This window comes from Hyperoodon ampullatus (genome assembly GCF_949752795.1).
Source record: "Hyperoodon ampullatus genome assembly, chromosome: 14".
Lineage (NCBI taxonomy): Eukaryota > Metazoa > Chordata > Mammalia > Artiodactyla > Ziphiidae > Hyperoodon > Hyperoodon ampullatus.
Window position 1 is genome coordinate 44,934,623 of NC_136927.1, and position 23,058 is coordinate 44,957,680.

General features: G+C 51.2%; 3 protein-coding genes across 3 annotated transcripts in view; 1 reads left to right on the forward strand and 2 right to left on the reverse strand.

Moving 5' to 3' along the window:
• SEPTIN14 (septin 14) overlaps positions 1-23,058 on the reverse strand; it is a gene marked incomplete at both ends in the record, with an annotated part of 572,766 nt that overhangs the window by 183,361 nt on the left and 366,347 nt on the right. The window lies entirely within an intron of this gene.
• On the forward strand, positions 1,118-14,340 carry SUMF2 (sulfatase modifying factor 2; the record flags this gene model as incomplete). The annotated part of the gene is made up of 9 exons (XM_079719534.1): positions 1,118-1,184; positions 4,453-4,609; positions 7,995-8,109; positions 8,543-8,587; positions 8,953-9,103; positions 10,336-10,391; positions 12,558-12,642; positions 12,823-12,967; positions 14,227-14,340. 9 exons carry the CDS (start codon positions 1,118-1,120, stop codon positions 14,309-14,311), a joined length of 906 nt encoding a protein of 301 aa, XP_079575660.1. The 3' UTR covers positions 14,312-14,340.
• On the reverse strand, positions 14,941-21,333 carry PHKG1 (phosphorylase kinase catalytic subunit gamma 1; the record flags this gene model as incomplete). Its single annotated transcript, XM_079719706.1, has 9 exons — positions 14,941-15,679; positions 16,052-16,177; positions 16,323-16,476; positions 16,613-16,703; positions 17,106-17,269; positions 17,548-17,613; positions 20,062-20,116; positions 20,552-20,730; positions 21,251-21,333. 9 exons carry the CDS (start codon positions 21,331-21,333, stop codon positions 15,434-15,436), a joined length of 1,164 nt encoding a protein of 387 aa, XP_079575832.1. The 3' UTR covers positions 14,941-15,433.

Consider the following 23,058-nt stretch of genomic DNA (forward strand, 5'->3'; position numbering starts at 1 on the left):
TTTATCTCCAATAATTCCCCGTCATTAAGCATTTAAGTTTTCCATTTTTATGCTAGTTATAAATAAGACTTAAGTAACTTAAGGTTTTGAAAGCATTCCTGCTTCCTTAGTATAAATCCTTTTGAGTAGGGGTCCTCCCAACCCCTGGGCGGAGGACCAGTACTGTTCAGCGGCCTGTTAGGAACCAGGCCGCACAGCAGGTGAGCAGGGAGCAAGCAAGCAAAGCTTCATTTGCTGCTCCCCATCGCTTGCATGACTGCCTGAACCATCCCCCGCCCCCCCCCCCCCGAAAAACTCTTCCACGAAACCAGTCCTGGTGCCAAAAAGGTTGGGGACAGCTGCTTTTGAGTAAAAAAAACTATTGGATAAATTGGACTTTTCATGCTTTTGAAGTAGCCTTGCTAAACTGCTTCTCAGAAATGTTACGTTGTAGTGAGTAGAAAGATGGAAATAGAGTCAAGGGAGTTGAAAGAGCTGCAAGTCTAAAGTGGCAAAATAGGAAAGGCAGAGGTTAAATACATGGCTGAAGGCGTAGTGACTGAGGACCAGGTGACGTAAGAGATTTTCAGGCAAGATGGTATTTTTGCACCTCGAAACCTTGCTTAGGCTGATATCCCTTCCAAACCCTCCAGTGTCCTATTTTTCTCACCCAAATTACTGTTCTCTTCTACATGTTGCTACAAAATACAGTAGGTATATTTGAAGACCTTGAAAGGGAAGTTGTGTTGCTAAGCTTTGCGTTTTGAGGACTTCGTAGTTGCCTACAGTGAGCATACAATAAATTGGAAGTTGAAACGTTTTCTGTGATCTTGCGGTGGTACTCCAGGGCACAAAAGGGAAGGAGATCAGTCCGTCCAAATGTTCACAAGCTAAAGAAGGGGCTTCTGGAATGGCAGGGTCTTTAACCCCAACGCCGAGAAAATTGCATTTTAATTATCTGGCCCGGCAACACTGGAGCTTCGGCCCCAGGACTAATTTCTAGGTGGGGCCGCGTAGAGGAGCAGTGCGCACGCGTGCGCAGGGCACGGCCGCCGACGTGATGCGCGCGGCGCGCGTGCGCAGCGGACCCGCACGGTGGCGCGTCTTCTTGTGGGGCTCCAGGGGTCGTCTTCTCGGCATGGGCACCTTGTTGTCGCCGCTGCTGACTCTGCTGTCGCTCCTCTCCGGCCCGTGGCTCGAACTAGGTCAGTGTGCTGGCCTGCCCGACTGGCCCTGGCTCCGTTCGGCCCTGGAGGCAGGAGAAAAGGGGTGGGGCGCTCGGCCCCTGCGGGGAAAGGGACGATGGCCGGTCTGCCAGCGTCCTGCGCTATCTTGCAGCGGCCGGAGGTGCCTCCCAGAGGCGGCCAACTTGGCGAGGTGTATCTCACTTCTTTTTTACTTTTAACGTATTATTCTGGATTTTTTTTTTTTTTTTTTTTTTTTTTTGCGGTATGCGGGCCACTGTTGTGGCCTCTCCCGTTGCGGAGCGCAGGCTCAGCGGCCATGGCTGACGGGCCTAGCCGCTCCGCAGCATGTGGGATCTTCCCGGACCGGGGCACGAATCCGTGTCCCCTGCATCGGCAGGCGGACTCTCAACCACTGCGCCACCAGGGAAGCCCTATTCTGGGTTCTTTTGAGCATAAAAAAAGAATAAAACGATCCTCTCCCGTCCACCACGTACCCGTTGCCTAGTTTAAACGTTTGCCAATTTATGGCTTTAATCTTGCTTCTTTGGGACCCTTCCCACTTTCTCCTTCCCCTGGGAAATTCATTTTGGGGTGAATCGAGGCACGATACAATTTTATTCCTCAATATTTAACTTGAATAGCCAAAAAGACGAGAAGTCACGGGGAAAAAAGTATCACTCACTTTCCCACCTAAAAAATTAACCGTACTCCTTAACACCATTAAACATCCAGTTAGTGTTCAAGTTCACCTACTGTAAATGTTTTAAAATTATAGTTTACTTGTTGAATTAGTGTCTAAATAAAATTCATATATTGCTAGTGTGTGTGTGTGTGTGTTTTGTTTTGTTTTGGCTGTGTTGGGTCTTCATTGCTGCGCGTGGGCTTTAGTTGCCACTTGCCGGGGGCTACTCTCTTCGTTGTAGTGTCCTGGCTTTTCATTGCGGTGGCTTGTCTTGTTGTGAAGCACGGGCTCTAGGCTCATGGCCTTCAGTAGTTGTGGCACGCAGGCTCAGTGCCTGTGGCTCAAGGGCTGTAGAGCACAGGTTTAGTAGTTGTGGCGCACGGGCTTAGTTGCTATGCGGCATGTGAGATCTTCCTAGACCAGGGATCGAACCTGTCCCCCTGCATTGGCAGGCAGATTCAAACCACTGCACCACCAGGGAAGTCTTGTGTGTTGTTTCTTAACTCCCTTTTAATCTGAGAATTTCCTGCTTTCTTTATTCCAACCTCACCCCCCTTAAAGTGGACGAAATCATGTGTGAGTGTGTCAGAATGAGAATGAGAAAAGGGCCAAAGATGGGATACTGGGGAACATGAAAAGATGTGGACTCTGCCTTTAGGGAAATTATAGTACTTAGACACTGTTAGGTAGAAACATAACAAAATAGTATGTCAAGCCAGAGAAGTGTCACCTTTTGGAAATAGCACTGACCTGGAAGTAAGGAGACCTGGGTTTTTCCTGTTAACTAGCTCTTTAAGTCATTTCCCTTTTGGGTTTTGGTTTCCTCCTGTCATATGAGGGGGTTGAAATAAAGATCCTTTTATTTTATTTTATTTTATTTTTTTGCGGTACATGGGCCTCTCACTGTTGTGGCCTTTCCCGTTGCGGAGCACAGGCTCTGGACGCGCAGGCTCAGCGGCCATGGCTCACGGGCCCAGCCGCTCCGCGGCATGTGGGATCTTTCCGGACCGGGGCACGAACCCGCGTCCGCTGCATTGGCAGGCGGACTCTCAACCACTGCGCCACCAGGGAAGCCCAAGATCCTTTTAATTCTATGATTTTTGGAGGTATCCAAACAGCAAGTGTAAAGCAGTTCATTCAGTCATTTGATGATAATTACTGTGCACTTGTGCTAGGTGCCAAGGATACACTGGCAAAACAGATGTAGTTCTTTTCTTTCTGGAGCATATGATATAATGGTGAAAATCACTACGAATTGATAAGAGTTCAAACAAGTGAAAAGGAAGAGTCAGAGAAACGTGCGCAGTAGTATGGGTAGAAAGTTGATAGATGTATTTCAGAGTATAGTGTCTAGATTTATCTTGCTGGGACAAAAAGTTGTCGTGCAGAAGAATAGAGAGGTAAGGAAAGGAACTAAACATTTGTTGAAAACCTACTGGGACTTACCTGGTGGTCCAGTAGTTAAGACTCTGTGCTCCCGGCGACTTCCCTGGTGGTGCAGTGGTTAAGAATCCGCCTGCCAATGTAGGGGACACGGGTTCGAGCCCTGGTTTGGGAAGATCCCACATGCCGCGGAGCAACTAAGCCCGAGTGCCACCACTACTGAGCCTGTGCTCTGGAGCCTGTGAGCCACAACTACTGAGCCTGTGTGCTACAACTACTGAAGCCCATGCACCTAGAGCCCGTGCTCTGGCAACAAGAGAAGCCACCCTATGAGAAGCCCGCGCACCACAACAAAGAGTAACCCCCGCTGACCGCAACTAGAGAAAGCCCGCGCACAGCAACGAAGACCCAACGCAGCCAAAAATAATAAATAAATTAATTAAAAAAAAAAAAGACTGTGCTCCCAATTCAGGGGGCCTGGGTTTGATCCTTGGTCAGGGAACTAGATCCCACATGTATGCTGCAACTAAGAGTTTGCATGCTGCAACTAAGACCCAGCACAACCAAATAAAATTAATTAAAAAAAAAGAAAACCTACCATGTGCTAAACATTTCACACATTATTTTAATACAGCCATGCATTTGAGTTAGATATTATCCCCATTTTGTACATGAAGAAATTGAAATCCAGACTAAGTAATTTGCCCAAGGTCACCCAGCAAATTAAGTGACAGAACAAGAATTTAAAGCCAAATTTTTTTTAAATAAATTTATTTATTTAACTTTGGCTGCGTTGGGTCTTCGTTGCTGCACGCGGTCTTTCTCTAGTTGCAGCGAGTGCGGGCTATTCTTCATTGTGGTGTGCGGGCTTCTCATTGCGGTGGCTTCTCTTGTTGCGGAGCACGGGCTCTAGGCATGCGGGCTCCAGTAGTTGTGGCGCAAGGGTTCAGTAGCTGTGGCTTGCGGGCTCTAGAGTGCAGGCTCAGTAGTTGTGGCACACGGGCTTAGTTGCTCCGCGGCATGTGGGATCTTCCCGGACCAGGGCTCGAACCCATGTCCCCTGCAATGGCAGGCAGATTCTTAACCACTTCGCCACCAGGGAAGTCCTAAAGCCAAATTTTTTAAGCCTCCATTGTTTTTTTCATTATAGCATTATGAGTTACATATGATCCAAATATTGCCACTTCTTTTATATATATTCGACTCTTTTTTTCTCTGCAGGGAATGGGCAGATGACCAACATGGTCCAGCTACCAGGTGGGAGATTCCAGATGGGAACAAATTCACCAGATGGCAGAGATGGTGAAGGACCTGTCCGGGAGGTGACGGTAAAACCCTTTGCCATCGACATATTTCCTGTCACCAACAAAGACTTCAGGTACATCCAGTGTTCCTCCAGGAGAAGTAAAGGCTATTCTAATCTTCATAATATTTAAAAGGAGATTAGCTTGTTCACTACCACATATCATCTTTGCAATGGTACAGTGAGATAAGTGTTATCTACGTTTTTAAGATGAAGAATCTGAAGTCCAGGGACTTCCCTAGTGGCACAGTGATTAAGAATCTGCCTGCCAATGCAGGGGACAGGTTCGATCCTTGGTCCGGGAAGATCCCACATGCCGCGGAGCAACTAAGCCCGTGCGCCACAACTACTGAGCCTGTGCTCTAGAGCTCACGATCCACAACTACTGAAGCCCTCACACCGAGAGCCCATGCTCCACAACAAAGAGAAGCCACTGCAATGAGAAGCCCGCGCACCACAACAAAGAGTAGCCCCCGCTCACCGCAACTAGAGAAAGTCCTCGTGCAGCAATGAAGACCCAATGCAGCCAAAATTTAAGAAAAAAAAAAAAGTATCTGAAGTCCAAAGTTTCTGTTAGTGGCAGAGTTGGGCCTGGAACTCAGATCCTCTGACTCTTGAGCCAGTGGATTGCCCAGTGTACTGGACATAGCGCTGAGAAATATGGGCAGAAGTCAGACACTCAACAGAAACCTCTGCAGCAGGGGAGAAGAAATTGGGAGAAGGGTCATAGTAGCTGAGAGTCCCTTAAATTCCCTTTACATTTACTTAGGGAAATGGCATTGTTTCCAGAATCAAACATTTTGGTTCCAGCTTAATCTAAGAAGCCATGCTGAGCTACGTCAGTGTCCCCAAGGTGATATGTTTTGGGTAGGCCAAAGTAGAAAATGATCCAGGACATATCTATAACTTACCTTCAAATGGTAGAGGAGGGAGTATATAGGGAGGAGAGGGAAAGGAAGAGAGGGGATGGGAAGACAATAAAGCAAATGTGAGAAATGACTTAAATGTTACATTTGTGGACTTAAAACTTTTCAGGATAAAAAGTTTTGGGGAAAATTTGATTCAGGAGACACAGGCTGAAATAAGCATAAGGATTGTCAGTATACTCCTCAAGCCCTTTGACTCACTGGTTCCACCTCTAGGGATTTGTCTTGAAGAATTAAAAGTTGTCCAAAAACATTTAGCTAAAAAACGTTTAGCTATTGATACAATGCGAATACATTTACAATGTCATCTTGTAAACAAATGTTAACAATTTTAGGATCACTTAAACATATTGTATCAATATAACAGACTACTTAGCAGCCCTTAAAAAATCCTGTTGTCAAAAAGAGATAGTTCTGAAGTGTTAAGTGAAGAAAGTAAGTTACAAAATACTAAATAGTGTATGATCCCATTTTTTAAAACTATATGTATAGAATATATATGCATTAAGAAAGACCTGGAAGATGCAACATGGCATTAGGTGACAGATTCTGCTCATGTTTTTGTGACTTCCAAAGGAAAATAATTACAGGAAGCACCTTCTGAAAGCTATTTAAAAATCCTTGGTTGTGGGGTGAAGGGGGAGAGAATATGGACAGGTATATCTTAGTTGGTGTGATAATGGATTATTTCAGTTTTTTTCTTTTTACCTACCTCTATTTCCTTGTTTTTCTATAATATGATGTTATATATGCTTTAAAAAATATTTTTAAACAGGAAAGTTATTAAAATCAAAGGAGAAATCACTTCTGATCAGGCTTGCACCACATCATGACAACCAGAAATAACTAGCTAGGTAGATGCATTCTTTTTTTTTTTTTATTTAATTTTATTTATTTATTTTTGACTGTGTTGGGTCTTCGTTGCTGCGTGTAGACTTTCTCTAGTTGTGGCCAGCGGGAGCTACTCTTCATTGCGTAGGCTTCTCATTGCGGTGGCTTCTCTTGTTGCGGAGCACAGGCTCTAGGTGCGCAGTTTTCAGTAGTTGTGGCTTGCGGGCTCTAGGGCGCAGGCTCAGTAGTTGTGGCGCACGGGCTTAGTTGCTCCGCGGCATGTGGGATCTTCCCAGACCAGGGCTTGAACCCGTGTCCCCTGCATTGGCAGGCGGATTCTTAACCACTGTGCCACCAGGGAAGCCCTAGATGCATTCTTTTATATTTTAAATTGACCTTTTATATTATGGAAATATAATGTCACCTCCAGTAAGCCCCGAAACTTTGCTTAGAACCCATAATCTGTCTTTGCCTCTCTGGTAAAAGAGTCTCAAACCGTTCAGGTGGTCAGAGGTCGGTAAATAGCTATTGCTACCAAATCTCATCTCCTCCTCCATTCTCAATGCCCCTTTGATGGGTGAACAATGTCTTCTCATATCAGAGGTCTGGCACAGCTGGAGTACTCTTAGCCCAGTGAAAACAATCCATCTTACCCTGGAAATCTGCTTGCTGAAATTTGCTCAGCCATACCAAACTATATGAAAATCCATTCTAAAACCTCGGCAAGTCATTTTTGTTGACTCAACCTCCCTCATCTGTTAGAGGGAGATAATAACCCCTGTCCTGCCTCCCTCCTGTGATTGCTGTGACATTAGGTATGTGATGAAGACCTTTCCGAAGAGAGACCCATTCCCACCCTTGAATCTCCTCAGTAGCTTTATTCATTATCTCCAAAAACTGGAGGTAACCCAGATGACCTGCAACTGGTGAATGGATAAAGAAAATATGGCCGGGCCTCCCTGGTGGCGCAGTGGTTGAGAGTCCGCCTGCCGATGCAGGGGATACGGGTTCGTGCCCCGGTCTGGGAGGATCCCATATGCCGCGGAGCGGCTGGGCCCGTGAGCCATGGCTGCTGAGCCTGCGCATCCGGAGCCTGTGCTCCGCAACGGGAGAGGCCACAACAGTGAGAGGCCCGCGTACCACAAAAAAAAAAAAAAAAAAAAAAAAAAAGAAAATATGGCCTATACATGCAATGAAATACTACTCAGCAATGAAAGGCAACAAACTGCAAAAAAAAAAAAAAAGGAACAGGGATGAATCTTGGAAGCAGTATGCTAAGTGAAAGAAGCCAGACCCCCAAAACTGCATACTACTGTATCATTCAATTTATGTGAATTTATATTCTGGGAAAGGCAAAACTATAGAGACAAACAACAGATCAGTAGTTGCAGAGGCATAGAGGAATTTTGGGGGGTGGTTGATGGAACTGCTCTGTATCTTGATAGTGATAGTGACTACGTACTTTGTCACAACTCACAAAACTACACACCAAAAAGAGTGAATTCTGTCTGTGAACTGCACACACAGCAACAGATATTAAAAGAAAACCTGCTCAGGCTCTCAGGTGAATTCCTTGTAGTTCATGAAAATTCTGTGATGTGTGACTAATAGGATAAGGGGGTATGAGGTTTTCTGGAACAGGAGAGGGTGAGGGTGGAGCACAGAACCCCATTAGCTAAACCGTATGAAACATCTCTTTTCAGGGAGTTTGTCAGGGAGAAAAAGTACCAGACAGAGGCTGAGGTGTTTGGGTGGAGCTTTGTCTTTGAGGACCTTGTCTCTGATGAGCTTAGAAACAAAGCAACCCAGAAAATGCAGGTAAGAGAACCTAGGTTTGCAGCTGAGGGGATGGAAGTGGGACCTAGACAGAGAATCCCGTGGGATCTGGGGTCCCCTGGGCCACAGTAGAGAATCAAACCTGAGAACCAGAGGCAGGGAGGAAGCAAGAGAGACCCACCCTGGAAGAGTCAGATGAACACACACTCCCAGGAAGTTCACCCCGTGCTGGTTTCTGTATAGAGAGACTCTGTAAAGATGCAGACACACACAGGGTTCAAGATACTCCCTGGACCAGCAAGAGAACCTCTTGAGAAGCCTCCCTCCAATACGGGTGGTGAGATTTTGGACACAGCCTCACTTGGACCACCTGAGTCTCAGCCTGAAGTCTCTGCTTTGCCTCCTGGGTGTCAGTCAGGAAGGTGCCCTCGCTGGGTCAGAGCATCTTTTTAGTCGTGTTCCTTCCTTTTTGCAGTCTCTCCTCTGGTGGCTTCCAGTGGAAAGGGCATTCTGGAGGCAGGTAAGGGTTGGTTCCTCTACTTTGTTTTCTACCCCTGCTGACTCTTGGGAGGGCTGGCTTCCCTAGACCCTTGCCCATCTAGAAATACTGAGTTTAAAAGGATGACAGAGAAGTTTCAGGGAAGCAGCCAAGCCACCCTGTTTTCTCTGCCCTAATCCTTTTACCCCTGGCCCATCCCATTTCTCCCTTTCGTCTCATGTTTAGTCCTTCATTCTGACTCTGGACCTCTCCTCACTCACCAGGCTCTCTCTTCCCACTTCCTTGCTCCATCTGTGGTAAAAGCTGAACTCAGGTACCCTAAGCCTAGCCTTCCTCAGACTTCCACGAGCTCCCAGAAGCTTGTCTCACTTCATCCTGGCTATCAGCCTGCAGGTCCCGGCTCTGGCATCCGAGAGAAACTGGAGCTCCCGGTGGTACACGTGAGCTGGAATGATGCCCGTGCCTACTGTGCTTGGCGGGGAAAACGGCTGCCCATTGAGGAAGAGTGGGAGTTTGCTGCCCGAGGGGGCTTGAAGGGTATAGAGATGCCAAGCAATTTCCCTTTATTCTTTCTCCCCATCCTGCCTTGCATGGGGGGCTTTAAAGGGTGGGACAGGTTTGTGCTCCCTAGAGCAGTTCTTCTTTTTTTAAAATTTAATTTAATTTATTTATTTTTGGCTGCATTGGGTCTTTGTTGCTGTGCACAGGTTTTCTCTAGTTGCAGCGAGTGGGGACTACTCTTCGTTGCAGTGCGTGGGTTTCTCATTACGGTGGCTTCTCTTGTTGCGGAGCATGGGCTCCAGGCGCACAGGCTTCAGTAGTTGCAGCACATGGGCTCAGTAGTTGTGGCTTGCGGGCTCTAGAGCACAGGCTCTGTAGTTGTGGCGCACGGGCTTAGTTGCTCCGCGGCACGTGGGATCTTCCCAGACCAGGGCTCGAACCCGTGTCCCCTGCATTGGCAGGCAGATTCTTAACCACTGCGCCACCAGGGAAGCCCCGAGCAGTGCTTCTTACACTGTGTAGTGATGGACCAGTTGTTGTTGGTGTTATTTCTAATCCATCTCAGACCAATACTTCCATAAAATAGCATAAAAATTAGTAACTGGAAAATGGAATGAAAAAAACAGACATATATTTTTTTAATTATTGGAGAGTCTACAGACATGTTCCATTTCAATAAGTATAATCAGAACAACATAGCATAGGAAAAAGAAAAGGATTACCTATACTGTATACCTTTTCCATAGCTGTATAGGGATTAATATAACATTGCTGTTTACTTATAACTTTGTTAGTTTGCAATCCTAGCTAAACAGAAAGTTAGAGTGAAATAGCAATTTCCCATATTCAACACCTCTACACAGTCTTTGAATGAACACTGGCTATACCAATAGTCAAAGTCATTAATGTGATAAATGAGGTTGCTTGTTCGTTTATCCAGTCTAAGTGTAAAGAACAAGTTTCTCAATGCTTACTCTCAATTTCTGTACTTATCCCGGCATGAGCTGGTAACAGATAGTTTGCAGAATGGCATTGGTCAGAACCACACCTAGAATTGTCCTGTCCTGGAGCAAATCAGAAGCCAGGGCCTCCGAGTGCAATACTGTGGGTGGAAGGGAGGGGTGTGTGGGAAGTAAAAGTAAGTAATCTTACTCTTCTGTTCTCATCACTTCCTCACTTCCTTTCGGTTGCCTCGCTCTTTCTGCCTTTCCCTTCTTCCCCAACTCCTCACCTCTCCCTCCTCCGCTGTCTCCTTGCCCTCCTGGCAGGTCAGGTTTACCCCTGGGGAAACGAGTTCCAGCCAAACCGCACCAACCTGTGGCAGGTAAGACACACATTCCTCACTCCTGTCCCTTCTCAGAGTGTTGATTGAGACCTGCTGTGGGCTAGACACTGTGTTAGGCTGTGGGACTCAGAGGCCTTTGTGTTCTAATGGAACTGAAAGCTGGTAAAGGGGTAAAGCAGAAGACAACGTGGTGGGGCTATATAGTGAAGATGTGCAGCGTGTGCTGGGGGGCGTGCTGGGAGTGTGCTCTCTTGTGCTGCAGGAGCAGGGCGTGACTTCACAGTGAACATGCCGTTTGAGCTGACTGAACTGGAGTTTACCACGAGAAAAGTGGACGAAATAACATGCATGTCAGCAGTGCATTAGGAAAGGGTGCTGTGTGTTCAGAGACATGCCAGACTCGGAGAGGCTAGCGCACAGGGAAACAGGAGGTACAGGAAATGAAGTAGGCAGTGGATTGGAGGCAGATTATGAAGGACCAGGGGTGCCAAGACGTGGTTTTAGATTTTACCCTCCAGGCAGTGGGGAGCCGACAGAGGTCTTGAAACAGGGGAGCGACAACAATGACAACAATCATTTTGATTTGGGGGATGCTGATTGTTGAAAATCTGCGTGGGATCAAATGAAGTAGAGCTGTAGGAGGTCTCTGAATCCGAGGCTGCGGCCATGGCCCGGGGATGTGAACACTTGCATGAAGTGGAAGTGAAATCGAGAGGAAGCCAGGTGGGAGACGCCTGCCTGAGAGGAGAGACAGGGTTTGGTACTCCGCCAAACATGGAGGAGTGGAAGAGAGAAGGACTCAAGCATGAATCCAAGCTTGGGCAAGAGGGTGCTGGTGTGACCATTATCCAGTATAGATAATATGCATGTTGGGGGTCAGAAGGATAGAACTTGGTCAGTTTAGGATCAGCCTAGCTTAAGCTGCCTTTGGGTCATGGATATGCTCAGTAAGAGGTTGAAAGTATGAGTTTGGAGCTTAGGACAGAGGTCTGGGTCAGAGCAACTGGTTTGGAGTCCACAGCGTACACTGTAGGCAGGAATGACATCCCCCAGGGGGACTCTGCAGCATGAGGGGAGCCCAGCACCAGCATTTTAGGGTGAAGCCTTGAAAAGGGCTTGAGGGGTAGACTCACCTTTTAGATGATCTTGGGATCAGAGCTTTGCAAAAAGTCTGATCTGATTTATTCACCATGGGATCTTTGATAAATTAACTGTTTTGAGTCTCAGTTGCTAGCTTTTTTTTTGGCTGCATTGGGTCATCATTGCGGTGTGCGGGCTTCTCATTGCGGTGGCTTCTCTTGTTGTGGTGCATGGGCTCTAGGAGTGCGGGCTTCAGTAGTTGTGGCACATGGGCTCAGTAGTTGTGGCTTGTGGGCTCTAGAGTGCAGACTCAGTAGTTGTGGCACACAGGCTTAGTTGCACTGTGGCATGTGGGATCTTCTCGGACCAGGGCTCGAACCAGTGTCTCCTGCATTGGCAGGTGGATTCTTAACCACTACACCACCAGGGAAGTCCCAGTTGCTAGCTTTTTAAAGGGAGAAAATACTTGCCTCACAACATGGTCAGGACTAAAGACATAGATGTAGCAGCCCTAGCACATAGTTGGCGATGAGTAAATTGTAGCCCCTTCATCTTCCCTTTCATAAGATCAGCCTCCATAGAGCAGGGGCAGCTGAACTCCAATTTCAATGAGAAGCAGAATGAACAAGTTGAACAAATTGCGTCAGCAAATACAGGTTACTTTTCCAGAATTTTGGCGGTAAAAAGCAGGAGGTGAGGAAGGCAGGGTCAGAGCAGATGAGGGAGAGTTAAGCCTGTTGGTGGTAGAAGGGAAAGCGATGGTACAGGGGAGCACAGGATGAGCGTCTCGTTCCTGAGGAGACGGGTGCAGGTCATGGAGGAGGGGGGGCAGAGCCTTTCTTCTCAAGGCACATGGGGAGGAAGTCGAGAAGGTGGGAGTGGGGCAGGCTGGTGTGGACACAGGGGAAACGACACACTTCCTAATCCAGCCAGGAGGTCATGGTAGAGGACATGAGGCAGCTGGTTTGGGAGCTCAGGGTGGGAACCTCGGGTCACTGCCCCGTGCCCTTCCCCTACCCCAGAGGATACTGCAAGATGGCCTTGGTTTAAACTCCTCTGGGCAGGTGGGAGCAGCTGCCTTGGGATGGGATGGTAAATCTTTGGCCTAAATTTCTCCCCCCTCAGGGAAAGTTCCCCCAGGGCGACAAGGCTGAGGATGGCTTCCACGGAGTCTCCCCGGTGAACGCTTTCCCCCCACAGAACAACTACGGTAAGATTGCCCGTCGGGTTGCTGTCAGCATTCACAGCTCGGCTTCTGGGATGGTCCTGCCTGAAAGATGAGGCGGAGAGAAGCAGCACGGGGAAGCGTTAGCTCCCCAGGGCCGTCGATGGCCAGGAGGGGCGGGGGTGGCGCTCCCCAGCCTGGGCCAGACCTGCCGCTGTGCTTCAGGGCTCTCTGACCTCGTGGGCAACGTGTGGGAGTGGACAGCGTCACCATACCAGCCTGCCGACCAGGACATGCGTGTCCTCCGGGGGGCGTCCTGGATCGACACGGCGGATGGCTCTGCCAATCACCGGGCCCGGGTCACCACCAGGTGAGGGGCTCGGTAGCTGGGGGCTGAGGGTCTGGGTCCTGGTCTCCCAGAGCACAGGTGGCACCAGATCTGGCATGGCCGCCGCTGCCGTGCCTCCCCCTCCACTGGGGGCTGTGGGTACAGAAGAGGAAGCAAGCCACACTTGCCATGAAAAGCCAAGAGCCCGGGACTGCTGGTGCCTTTTCCTGCCAGCTGTCAGCACCAAGGCAGACTCTGTGTCCAGCATCTTAATTATGTGGTTTCCCCTCTTGTCCTCCGAGCTAGGCTTGCAGAGAGAGGGAAGTGGAATGGCCACATCGATAGGTCATGGCCAGGGGTCATGGAAATATTGACTCTTCCAACGAGTGTGCACATGAAAAGGCATTTTCTACAACCGTTTTTACAATCAAGAAAAATTAGGCTCAGGGAGGTCCTGGAGCCTGCTCATTTCACACAGATGGCTAGTGGTGGCACCTGAATGGTGGAGTCCCCGGCTCCCGAGTCCCCTTCTAGGACCTTCCACTTTGTTCATCTGTGGACTTATTTTGGTTAATCTCCCTGCAACTCCTCCTGCTCCTGGGTTCCAGAAGGACTGTCGAGAAGCCACTGTTCCTGTGGCCTCAGGGTGTCAAGTTTGCAGGCGTTTCTTTGATACATTGAGCCCCCTGGATTTTCCTCACCTTTTCCTTTAGGACAAAGTAGTGGAGAAAGTATTGGCCTGGGGACCAGGAAACTGGGTTTGCCACTGATTCTGTTGTGCCACTGAAGCAGTGGTTGGCCTTGGGCAAGACATTTAAATCTTTCTAGTGTCTGACTCTGGGTCTGTGAGATGGTGAACAAAACACACCTTCCAGAGCAGTAAGGGAAATGGCAAATGAAGGAATACGTGTGAAACTTCTCTGGAAAGTGTGAGGTACTGATTGGTGCTATGATAGTCTCACTTCTTGCCGACAGGTTTTTTTCGGCTGAGTTATTCTAAACTACCGACAGTCGAAGTTATTACTTGTGGCCTTTCCTTCCTTCCAGTTCAGTCTCTCAGGACCACCCTCACTTCCTCCACTGTGTCCCAAGTTCCCTTCTTACCCCTTTCACCCAGGAATGGCACACCCTCAGGCCCTACCCTCACACTAGGTTTCTTTCCAGACTGTGTATGCCCCCCCACCAGTCCCCAGGCGCCCCAGACCACAGCAGGCCCTGGGAGCTGGAGCAGGAGAGTTGGGTAAGGCCCCGGGTCCCTTTCTCAACAAATGTCTATTCTCTCTCCCCTTCTCTGGTGGCAGGATGGGCAACACTCCAGATTCAGCCTCAGACAACCTAGGCTTCCGCTGTGCTTCCAGTGCAGGCCGACCACCTGGGGAGCTGTGAGCAGCCACACAGAGATGAGGAGAGTCCCCCGTGGCACCCGTGGCACTCCCTGGCCACATGCTAAACACAGCCAAACTCGGGACTACGTCCATCCCCTCCCCCATCCTCTGTGGCAGGCACCTCTCCCCGGGACAGGAAAGGACCCTGACCTCCGCGGAGGGGCGCCACTGTCTCTTGGAGAAGGGGCCCAACTTACTGATTGTGCCCAGGAGCTGGATGTTTCTCTTAGAGGTCAAATATTGACCGTATGGGGGCCACATACTCAAAACAGTTGGGGCACAGTGCTCGGAAAGGCAGTTTGTGAAAACATTTTAAATCTGCTCCCTCCTCCTTTCTCGCTGTCTGACCCGGGGACCTGACATTGTTTGCTCAAGGCAGAGTTTCCCCAGGTCTCCTTGTTTTCCCAGCAAGTTGCTGTAGAAGGAAAATGATTCCTTCATTTGCCTTATTTGTGGGGTTTCATGCACCTCGGAGGGAACCTAGTTTCCACCGTATGTGAAATGCAGTTCTGTGGGCTCTTTAAAGCACAGTCAGTCTTAAAAGGGTCTAGGAGAACGACGGATTTACCAGGCGCAACTGTGTATCATGGGAGACACAGAGTGAATAATACTCCACAAAGACAAACAGCAGAAGCTTCCCTTTCTATTATTAATTATGTAAGGGCTGCCCTATGCCTCTAAAAACATGGCCCCAGAGAAGAACCTGCTCCCGTGGTGTCACTGGACTTTGTGAGGTCAGTAAAATATCCTGTGATTGCGATTCTCAGACTGTTCTCTTTCATCCTCACCCTGGGACCCTAAAGGCGGTGCACCGAGTGTCAGTAACTGTGGGCCTCCCGTGAGGACAAGCGGACATGGTGGTATAGCTGGGCCGTGGAGAGGCAGGGTGCTCCTGGTTCTGGACCACAGCTGGTCCCCCACTCCGTGGGCCTGGCTCCAACTGCACTGACCACCACGTGATGCCTCCAAGAGGGGAGAGTGGCCCCAGCTCCTGGGGTCCAGGCTGGGGCCAAGTACCCCCTCTGGACAGGGGCCTGCACACGCTCTCACTCCTGTGTCCTCCATATCGGTGGCTTCTCCTCCCGGCCTGACCCCCGTCCCACCTGCCCTGCCACCCTGCCCGTCAGTAGCCCTCCTCAGCCAGGGAGAGGAGCACAGCCTTGGGTGTGTTCTCGAAGAGCGCCGCCCGGTTCTGCTGCTGCCCCTTCTTCACCCAGTGGCCATACATCCGGAAAGCATAGGCGTCGATGAGTCGCCGCAGGGGCCGGAGGGCATAGGGGTCTCGGATGACGATCTCCCGGGTCACGGGCTTCACCCGGCGGTACTGGTAGTAGATCCGCACGGAAGCCAGCACCGTCAGGGCGATCACCTGCGGAGGGCCTGGCCTGAGAGCTGGACCCGCCCCGCGGCCTGTTTCCTTCCCGGTCCGTGACGGCAGGCCCTGAGCTTGTTTGCCACGAAGGCTCGTGTGGTTTCCGCTGGGCCTGTCCTAGCGTTCCCGCCTGCCCCCACCCCCATTACCCCCATTCCTGCCCGACAAGCAGGCGCAGGGCTTGAGGCTATCGGAGCCAGAAGCCAGAAGTTGAGCTGCAACCATCACAGGGCTGGGCGGGAGGAGAAGGGTGGGTGCTCTGGAAACCCCGTGGGCATAAGGAGTCCCCAAGAAGGGCACCGGGAGCTTGGACTTAAGGGGCCTGCGGCACCTGCCCCAGGGCCCTGAGTGGCAGGCGAGCTTAAGTACCTTGAACTTCCCCCGGGGGCTGAAATGACGCACTTCCTCCACTGTGTACTGCTGGAAGAAGGGATGCGCTAAGGCCTCTTCTGCTGAACAGCGGCCTCTGGGGCTCACCACCAGGAAGCGGGAGACCTGAGAGAACGAGACAGAACAGAAGACATCTACGGGGGGTCCCTCCTGGCAGGGCCTCCGTCCCGTGGCATGCACGGTACACTCCCCTCTCCCCACTGTACTTGCCCCTCGCCTGACCCCCGAGCCAGGAGACCTTTCCTCTCACCAAGTCCTTCACGGTGTCCGAGTAATCATCCCATTCTGGTGAGCCAAACTGGTAGTTGCCACTCATGATCATCCTCAACATCAGCATCTGCTTGCGGTGCCAGAAGGGTGGGGAGCCGGCCAGCAGCGTGTACATGATGACCCCTGTGCTCCACCTGGCACCGGGCAGTGGGGAGGAAGGCAGGAGGGCCAGCTGTAGCTCCCACCGTGCCCTCCTCCCCAGCCAGGTGCTCCTGGCCATGGGGGCATCCCTGTCCCTACGGGTCACCTCCCTCCCCCCAACACACTCACATGTCCACCTCCTTCCCATAGCCAGGGTGGTCATCATCCATGGAGCACTCAATGATCTCAGGGGCCAGGTAACTGGGGGTCCCACAGACCTCTGCAGGGATAGTTTCCATCAGAAGAGGTCAGCGGAGGCACTTGGAAGAGGAAAGCCCAAAGAGACAATGGAGAAGGAACCGAAGTGATGGCTGGGCTGGGACTCTCTGAACACGGGCCTGGCCCAGGGCCAAGGGCAGGGCCAGGGTGCTGGGTCCTGTGGCCACCTGATGGGGGACCGGCAGTGGCCTGGTCACTTCTAGCTATCCTGGCCTGGCATGCAGGCAGTGGGAACCTGGCATGCAGGCAGTGGGAACCTGGCAGCCCAGCCCGGTGAAGAAACACCCAGCCCTGAAATGGTAGGATTTTTACTTTGGGGGGGAAACCCAGGCAATCTTTGTTCCTAGGAGAGCTGAGGAGAGAGCCTGAGGCCCTGACATGGGCCAAGACCATGTTACCGGACCTCGCAGCTTCTCTCCTGGCTGCAGCTGGCAGGAAAAGCCGAAGTCCGTGAGCTTGATGTTCATGTTATCATCCAAGAGGATGTTCTCAGGTTTCAGATCCCGATGCACGATATTGAGTTTGTGCAACGTGAAGATCACCTCCAGCAGGGCTCTCATGATCTTTCTGGGGTGGGACAGGAACAGGTTACTGTCATCTGCTACTCTGCAGGGTCAGGTAACAGGCAGGGACACCAAAGCCCATAAGCCGGCTGGACTGCAAGTGAGGGAGGACTCAAGACAGGCCAGGCCTACCTTGGCTGAGTCAAGGAGGAAAGGAGGCCACCAAAGCCAGCGGAGCACACTGCCGACCCAGACGGGTGCATGCCACGCCTCCTCTAAGACCTCGGTGCCTAAGCAAGGGGCTCAGGCCGGAAGTAGGGAGAGGGGCAAATGGACCCTCACCTGGTTTCCTTCTCACTCAGGGTGACCTTCTCATTGAGGTAATCAAAGAGTTCCCCTCTCTTCATCCTGTGGGGACAGAGGGTTTGTAGCTGGATGTGCCCCAAGGCTACCCCCTCCTTACCCTGCTCCCAGAAAACTGCTTCCCACCCTAACACCTCCAGGGGCAAAGTGGGCTGCTCCCCACAAAGGACCAGGGTCTGTGGGGAGGGGCTAGGGAAGTGAGTGGAGAGGCTGTCTCCGAAGGTTGAAAGAAGAACAAGGGAGACTGGGGGCTGGGGGATGGCACCAGTGCGAAGGTCCCCCCATGTGTGGGAGTGACAGCATGGACTGGGATCCATCAGGGTCAAAATCAGGGTTGGGAGGGGAGAGAGGGAACTTGAGCCACTGGCACAAGGCCCCAGACCCAGATCAGAAGGACAGGAGTATCCTGATTTTTCCCAGGAACAAACAGAAGCAACAGTAGTGATGGAAGAGCAGTTTTACCTATTTTAGGATTTCGTAGGATTAAGAATTGCAGTTCCATTTTCTCACTTGGGATGATCTAGAAAGAGGTTTCTGCTAGAATCATCTAGTTATACCCTGAAGGGCAATTTGGGACAGCATTAAAAATAGCTTCCCCAAGCAACTTCTTCAAAGGTTAGAGACATTTGAGCTGCCCCCAAGGGCTCTACAGGACAGTGCCACCGAACGGAGTTGAGACAGCTAGAGCTGGGCAAGTCTGGAGGGGTCCTAGGAAAGTCTCCTTTGGTTAAATAGGAAAGGTGCATCCCGCCTGCCCCTCCAGGAAAAGCAGGGCCCAAGGGAAGAATTCTGGCCAGTATCTGAGGGAAGCAAGAAAATCCTTGAACTTAACCGGTGGGGCGGGGAGTTGAGTTCTGTTTGAGGAGCAACCCAGAAATTACAGAAGTGAGCCTTGTTTCATACACGATTGGTACTGTGTCCCTAAAAGGCAGTGTGTGCCTCCAGTTTTGATCACTTTAATTCCATTTTAAACACACTAGGAGAACTCACTAATAGCAGCAGCAGCAAAAAGATTTACCAGTCAACACTGGGACCCTGGCAAGGTCCATCAGCAGGCTCCTGCCTTCCTGGAGCTGGTGGTTGAATTGTACACACAGGCCAAGTTAAATTGTGTCTCCAAGAAAAACTTAACACGGCACGTGTTCAGTATGGCTACAAAATGAAGTGTTCCAGCAATACAAAATCTGCTTGAATGATTTTCTCAAGTAAAGCTAGTCCCTAAATTAGCAGTTATATATGGAGAAGTCAAGACAGCTCTCCAACAGAGGTGTGTGTTCTTTAGTGAGGACTCGAACGGAGCAGGGGCATGGGAGCTGGAGAGTTCCCTTCTTTGGGAACCTTTTCCAGTAACAATGGTAAGAAGTCTGAGTGCACGGTTCACAGAGCACTTTGCGTTGTTTGAATTTGATGCTTGGAGCTTGGTGAGAGGGACAGTATCGTTTTTCCTTGCCTGAGAAAACAGAAGCTCTCCCAGCTAAAAGGCCCACTGGTCCCTGAGGGCAGAGGGCCCTGTGACAAGGAGCTCATCTCAATAGCCCTGTTGGTGCACAAGCAGGGGAACAGTGACATGTTGCTGTTGATGCTCCTGCTGACAACAACGATGATGATGTCAATCTTTGAACCACATCCCAAATACAATCTCTACCACCTGTCTCCCTGGTGGGCCTCTTGCCCCCATATTGCTGGCTTCCTCCTTTCCACTCTTGCCCCCTTACAGTCAGTGGGACCCTTTATAAAAGTAAGTCAGATCACATCACCCTCCTGCTCTCAGCCCTCCAAAATTCTTACCTCCAAAATGCCTGCATAATCTGCTTTTTAGTACTGACCGAGCTTGCATCCTGCCATCGCCACAGGCTTGCTCCACTCCCCCATCCTGACTTGCTTGCCGAGCCTCACACATGCCAAGCCCACCCGGCAGGGCCCCTGCTCTGGCCGTTCCCTCTGCTAGAGGCTCCTTCTCCAGGTCTTGGCACAGATCCCTCCCTCCCTTCATCCAGGTCTCTGCTCAGGTCACCTCCTGGAGAGCATTCCCTGCCCACTCCCTCTGACCCCTGCTCAGCTTTACATATATGTGTATTTGTATAACTCTGTGTGTGATTTATGACTCGATTGCTTTCTGTTCACACCCTGTGAAAATTAGTGCATGAAGTAGGATTGCGTATCCTCACGTCTAGAATAAGTATTGAATGACCACCATGGTCATCATCATGGTGGTTCATAATTATTAGCATTTACATTGTGCCAGTCACTGTGCCATTATTACTCCTGCAATACCGATGGGAAAGCTGATACTGACAGAAATCATCCAGCCCATAAGTGATGGACCCAGGATTTAAAACCTGGAAGCCTGACTCCAGGGGCTGATCTGCCTAAAGTGTCTGTGACCTTATTTGGCATCCACAGTTTAAGGGGCTGGCTGCTCGTCTCCAGGAAGCCCTGGATGGGGGACTACAATAGAAGCCTCTCCAATAGGCCCCAGGCCTGGGTACTTACAGATCAAACACCAAGAAGAAGAAAGTGTTGGTCTCATAAGTGTCCTTCAGCTGTACTGAAATGGAAATGGCTCGCTCGTCTCAGGCAACAGAGGAACCCAGGCGGGGGCAGTGGAGGCGCAGGGGCAAGGGGACTAAGGCCGCTGTGGCCAGACTCAGAAGCTGGAAGGGGTATCGCTATGGTGTTCAAAGGAGGCGCACCAGGGGAGGGGGCACCCAGGGACTTCACACTCCCATTCCCGCACCTGCACCCAGCCCTGCCTGTCACCCCTTCTGTGGGGCTGAAAGAGGGGGCTTAGAGCTGACTCCCGAGAGCAGTGAGGGTGGAGCCGGGAGCCTCAAGCCTCTGGGCACTGGGCTTTCAGGGCCTCGGGGTGCGGGAGACACTCTGGTGGTTCTGGCTCGCTGAACTGGGGCCACACTCCCCGGCTTGGGTTATCAGAGCACACCCATGGCAGGGCACCGCGCCGCGGCTCGGGGCCCTCACTCACTGATGTTGGGGTGTCCTGAGACCTTGCGCAGGATGTCCACCTCCTTCTTCGTGGCCTCTCGCAGCTCCTGCACCTCCTCGGAGCTGAAGCTGCCCCCACCCGTGACGTCGATGATCTTCACAGCGTACTCCTGGAGTGTGGGCTTGTGGATGCAGCGCCTGACAACGCTGCTCACTCCCCTGGGGGTGCAGAGGACAGATCATCCCCGGGGCCCCTCACCCCAGAGGGAGACCCAGATCCAGGCCACAGCAGAGATGTCCTGCCTTGTCCCCCAACTCCCTGTGAGCTTTGGGGGATGGTAGGATGAAGAAGGCACAGAGAGGGCGATCTGCCTGGAGCCCAAGAGGAAGAAGCCTGCTCTGGGGCCTCCTAGCTCCTAGTTCAGTGCTCTTTCTCGGCACAGAGGAAGAAGCTGTACCCTCTCAGGGTCATAAGCTTCTCTCTGACACCTGATTCCTGACCCTGCCCCCAAACTGGGGGAGCTCTTGGCTGGGAGAGGTCTCTAATCTGGGTGCTCTTATACCCGCTTCCTCCATCCTGGTGCAGGAGGGCAGGACCCCGAACTGAGAGTTTCTCCAAGTGGACAGTGCTTTCGGGATGGAAATGGGGCCAGTGCTCAGGGTCAAGCAGAGATTGATCCCGCCCGCAGTGCCGGCCGGAGCCCAGGACAGAACTTCATGGGGAAGGTCCGGGCCTTACCTGCCCAGGATCTCCTTGGGATCGTAGTTCTCATAGAAGCCCTGTGCGGAATAGGAGTCTGGCGGTGTCTTGTACTGGGTCATGTTCAGCTCCTTAAAGAGGGGAACAGAAAGAAGCGGTCAGCCTTCCTTACCTGGGGGATGTGCTCTTTGAGGGCTGAAACCGTTTCTCCCTTTTTGTTTTTTGGCTGCACCGCACAGCATGCGGGATCTTAGTTCCTTCCTCTGGTAACCAGGCACCCAGCAGACCAGGGATCGAACCCGTGCCCCCTGCTCTGGAAGTGCGGAGTCTTAACTGCTGGACCGCCAGGGAAGTCCCTCTCCCTCATCTTTGTATTTCCTGGCTTCGGTCTGGCCTCTTGTGAATATTCAAAATAAATGTTTATGAATTTTTTAAAAAGCTTTGGAAAGAGCCCAACTTGCTTCTCCCCACTGGCTGTAAGCTCTCATGACCCCAGGTGACCATGTGGCTCCCGGCATGTTCTCGTTGTTAGTTGTTGCTCTCCGGTAGGAGCAACAGATGGGCAGCCAGGCCCAAGCCCAGGCTCGAGGCAGGAATCGGGCCACCAGGCTGCAAGGTTAGTTCTGACAGGGCCAGCACACGCTTGATTTTAGAAAGCACCACTGAGAAGCTCTGCAAAGGACAAATTAAAGTGCTCTTTCCTTTCCTCTTTGAGGCGACGAGGCTGGTCCTGATTTTCCTCGGCCTGCTCTCTGAACTTCTGGGAAAGGTGAGAAGCTTCATGGTTTCATTTTCAAATATGCTGCTCCCATAACCTCTCCTTATCGCCCCAACTTGTAACTGTCCTACCCAGAAAACACCCCTCCTTCTGGGACAGCCTTGCTGTGCTTCCCATTGCTGCTTCCTCGCCCATTCTGCCCTTAGTTTTTGTGATCACTGTCCCTCCCTCACCCTTCCTTCCTCCCTTCCCTCCTCCCTTCCATCCTCCCTCCCTCCCTCCTTCCTTCCTCCTTCCATACTCTGAGAAGTACTGTGCCAGGTGCTCTGAGGGATGCAGAGTTTGATGGGTGAGTCCTGGTCCCAGCCTCTGGTATCACTTGTTCCCTTATCTCTATCCCACCGTGATCATCTCTAGATCATCCCAACCATCCCTCCCCACTGTGCCCAGTGCAGGTGTGTCGCAGGTGCTGCTCCGTAGATATAAGTCAATGGCTGGAGGTGTCCCTTTGGTCCAGGCTCCTGCCAGCAGGATGGTCATGTCCTCAGAATGCCCTGTGTCCTACCTAACGAAGGCCAATGAGCCCTGAGTGGTCCTGCTGCAGTGTGGGGCAGAACGGAGCCAGGACACTCAGGCCTAGACCCAGAGGAGCTGGCCGGCTTTGCTTCAGGAACATAGAGGCCACTGGGTACGGAACTCCTACCTCACACAGAGGATTTGAGAAATGGAGAAAATGCTGTACCAACAGGAAGAGGGGCAGATAGAAAATGGGCACGAGCTGCCTCTCAGCAGGGCCAAAGATGCCTCTGGTCCCATTTCCACTGCCCTTTCTGGGTCCAAGAAGATCTGGCCTGTCAAAGAGGCCAATTTGCTGACCAGCCAAGCAGCAGCCCTGGCTGCCTCAGGACAGGATGGCTGTTCCAGGAAGGCTGGTGTCCCCACTGCTGGGTGCCTGGTTACCAGAGGAAGGATTAGAATAACAACAGTCTCCTCTGCCAACAGCAGGCTCTGGAGCTGTCTCTGCTCCACCCCGTCAGCAACCCCAGCTGAGCACCGGAGTGTCTGTTCCCCATAAAAACTAGCCCAATTCCTGGTAAGCCCTTTAAAGTTCCCACGAGGGGCATCTGTT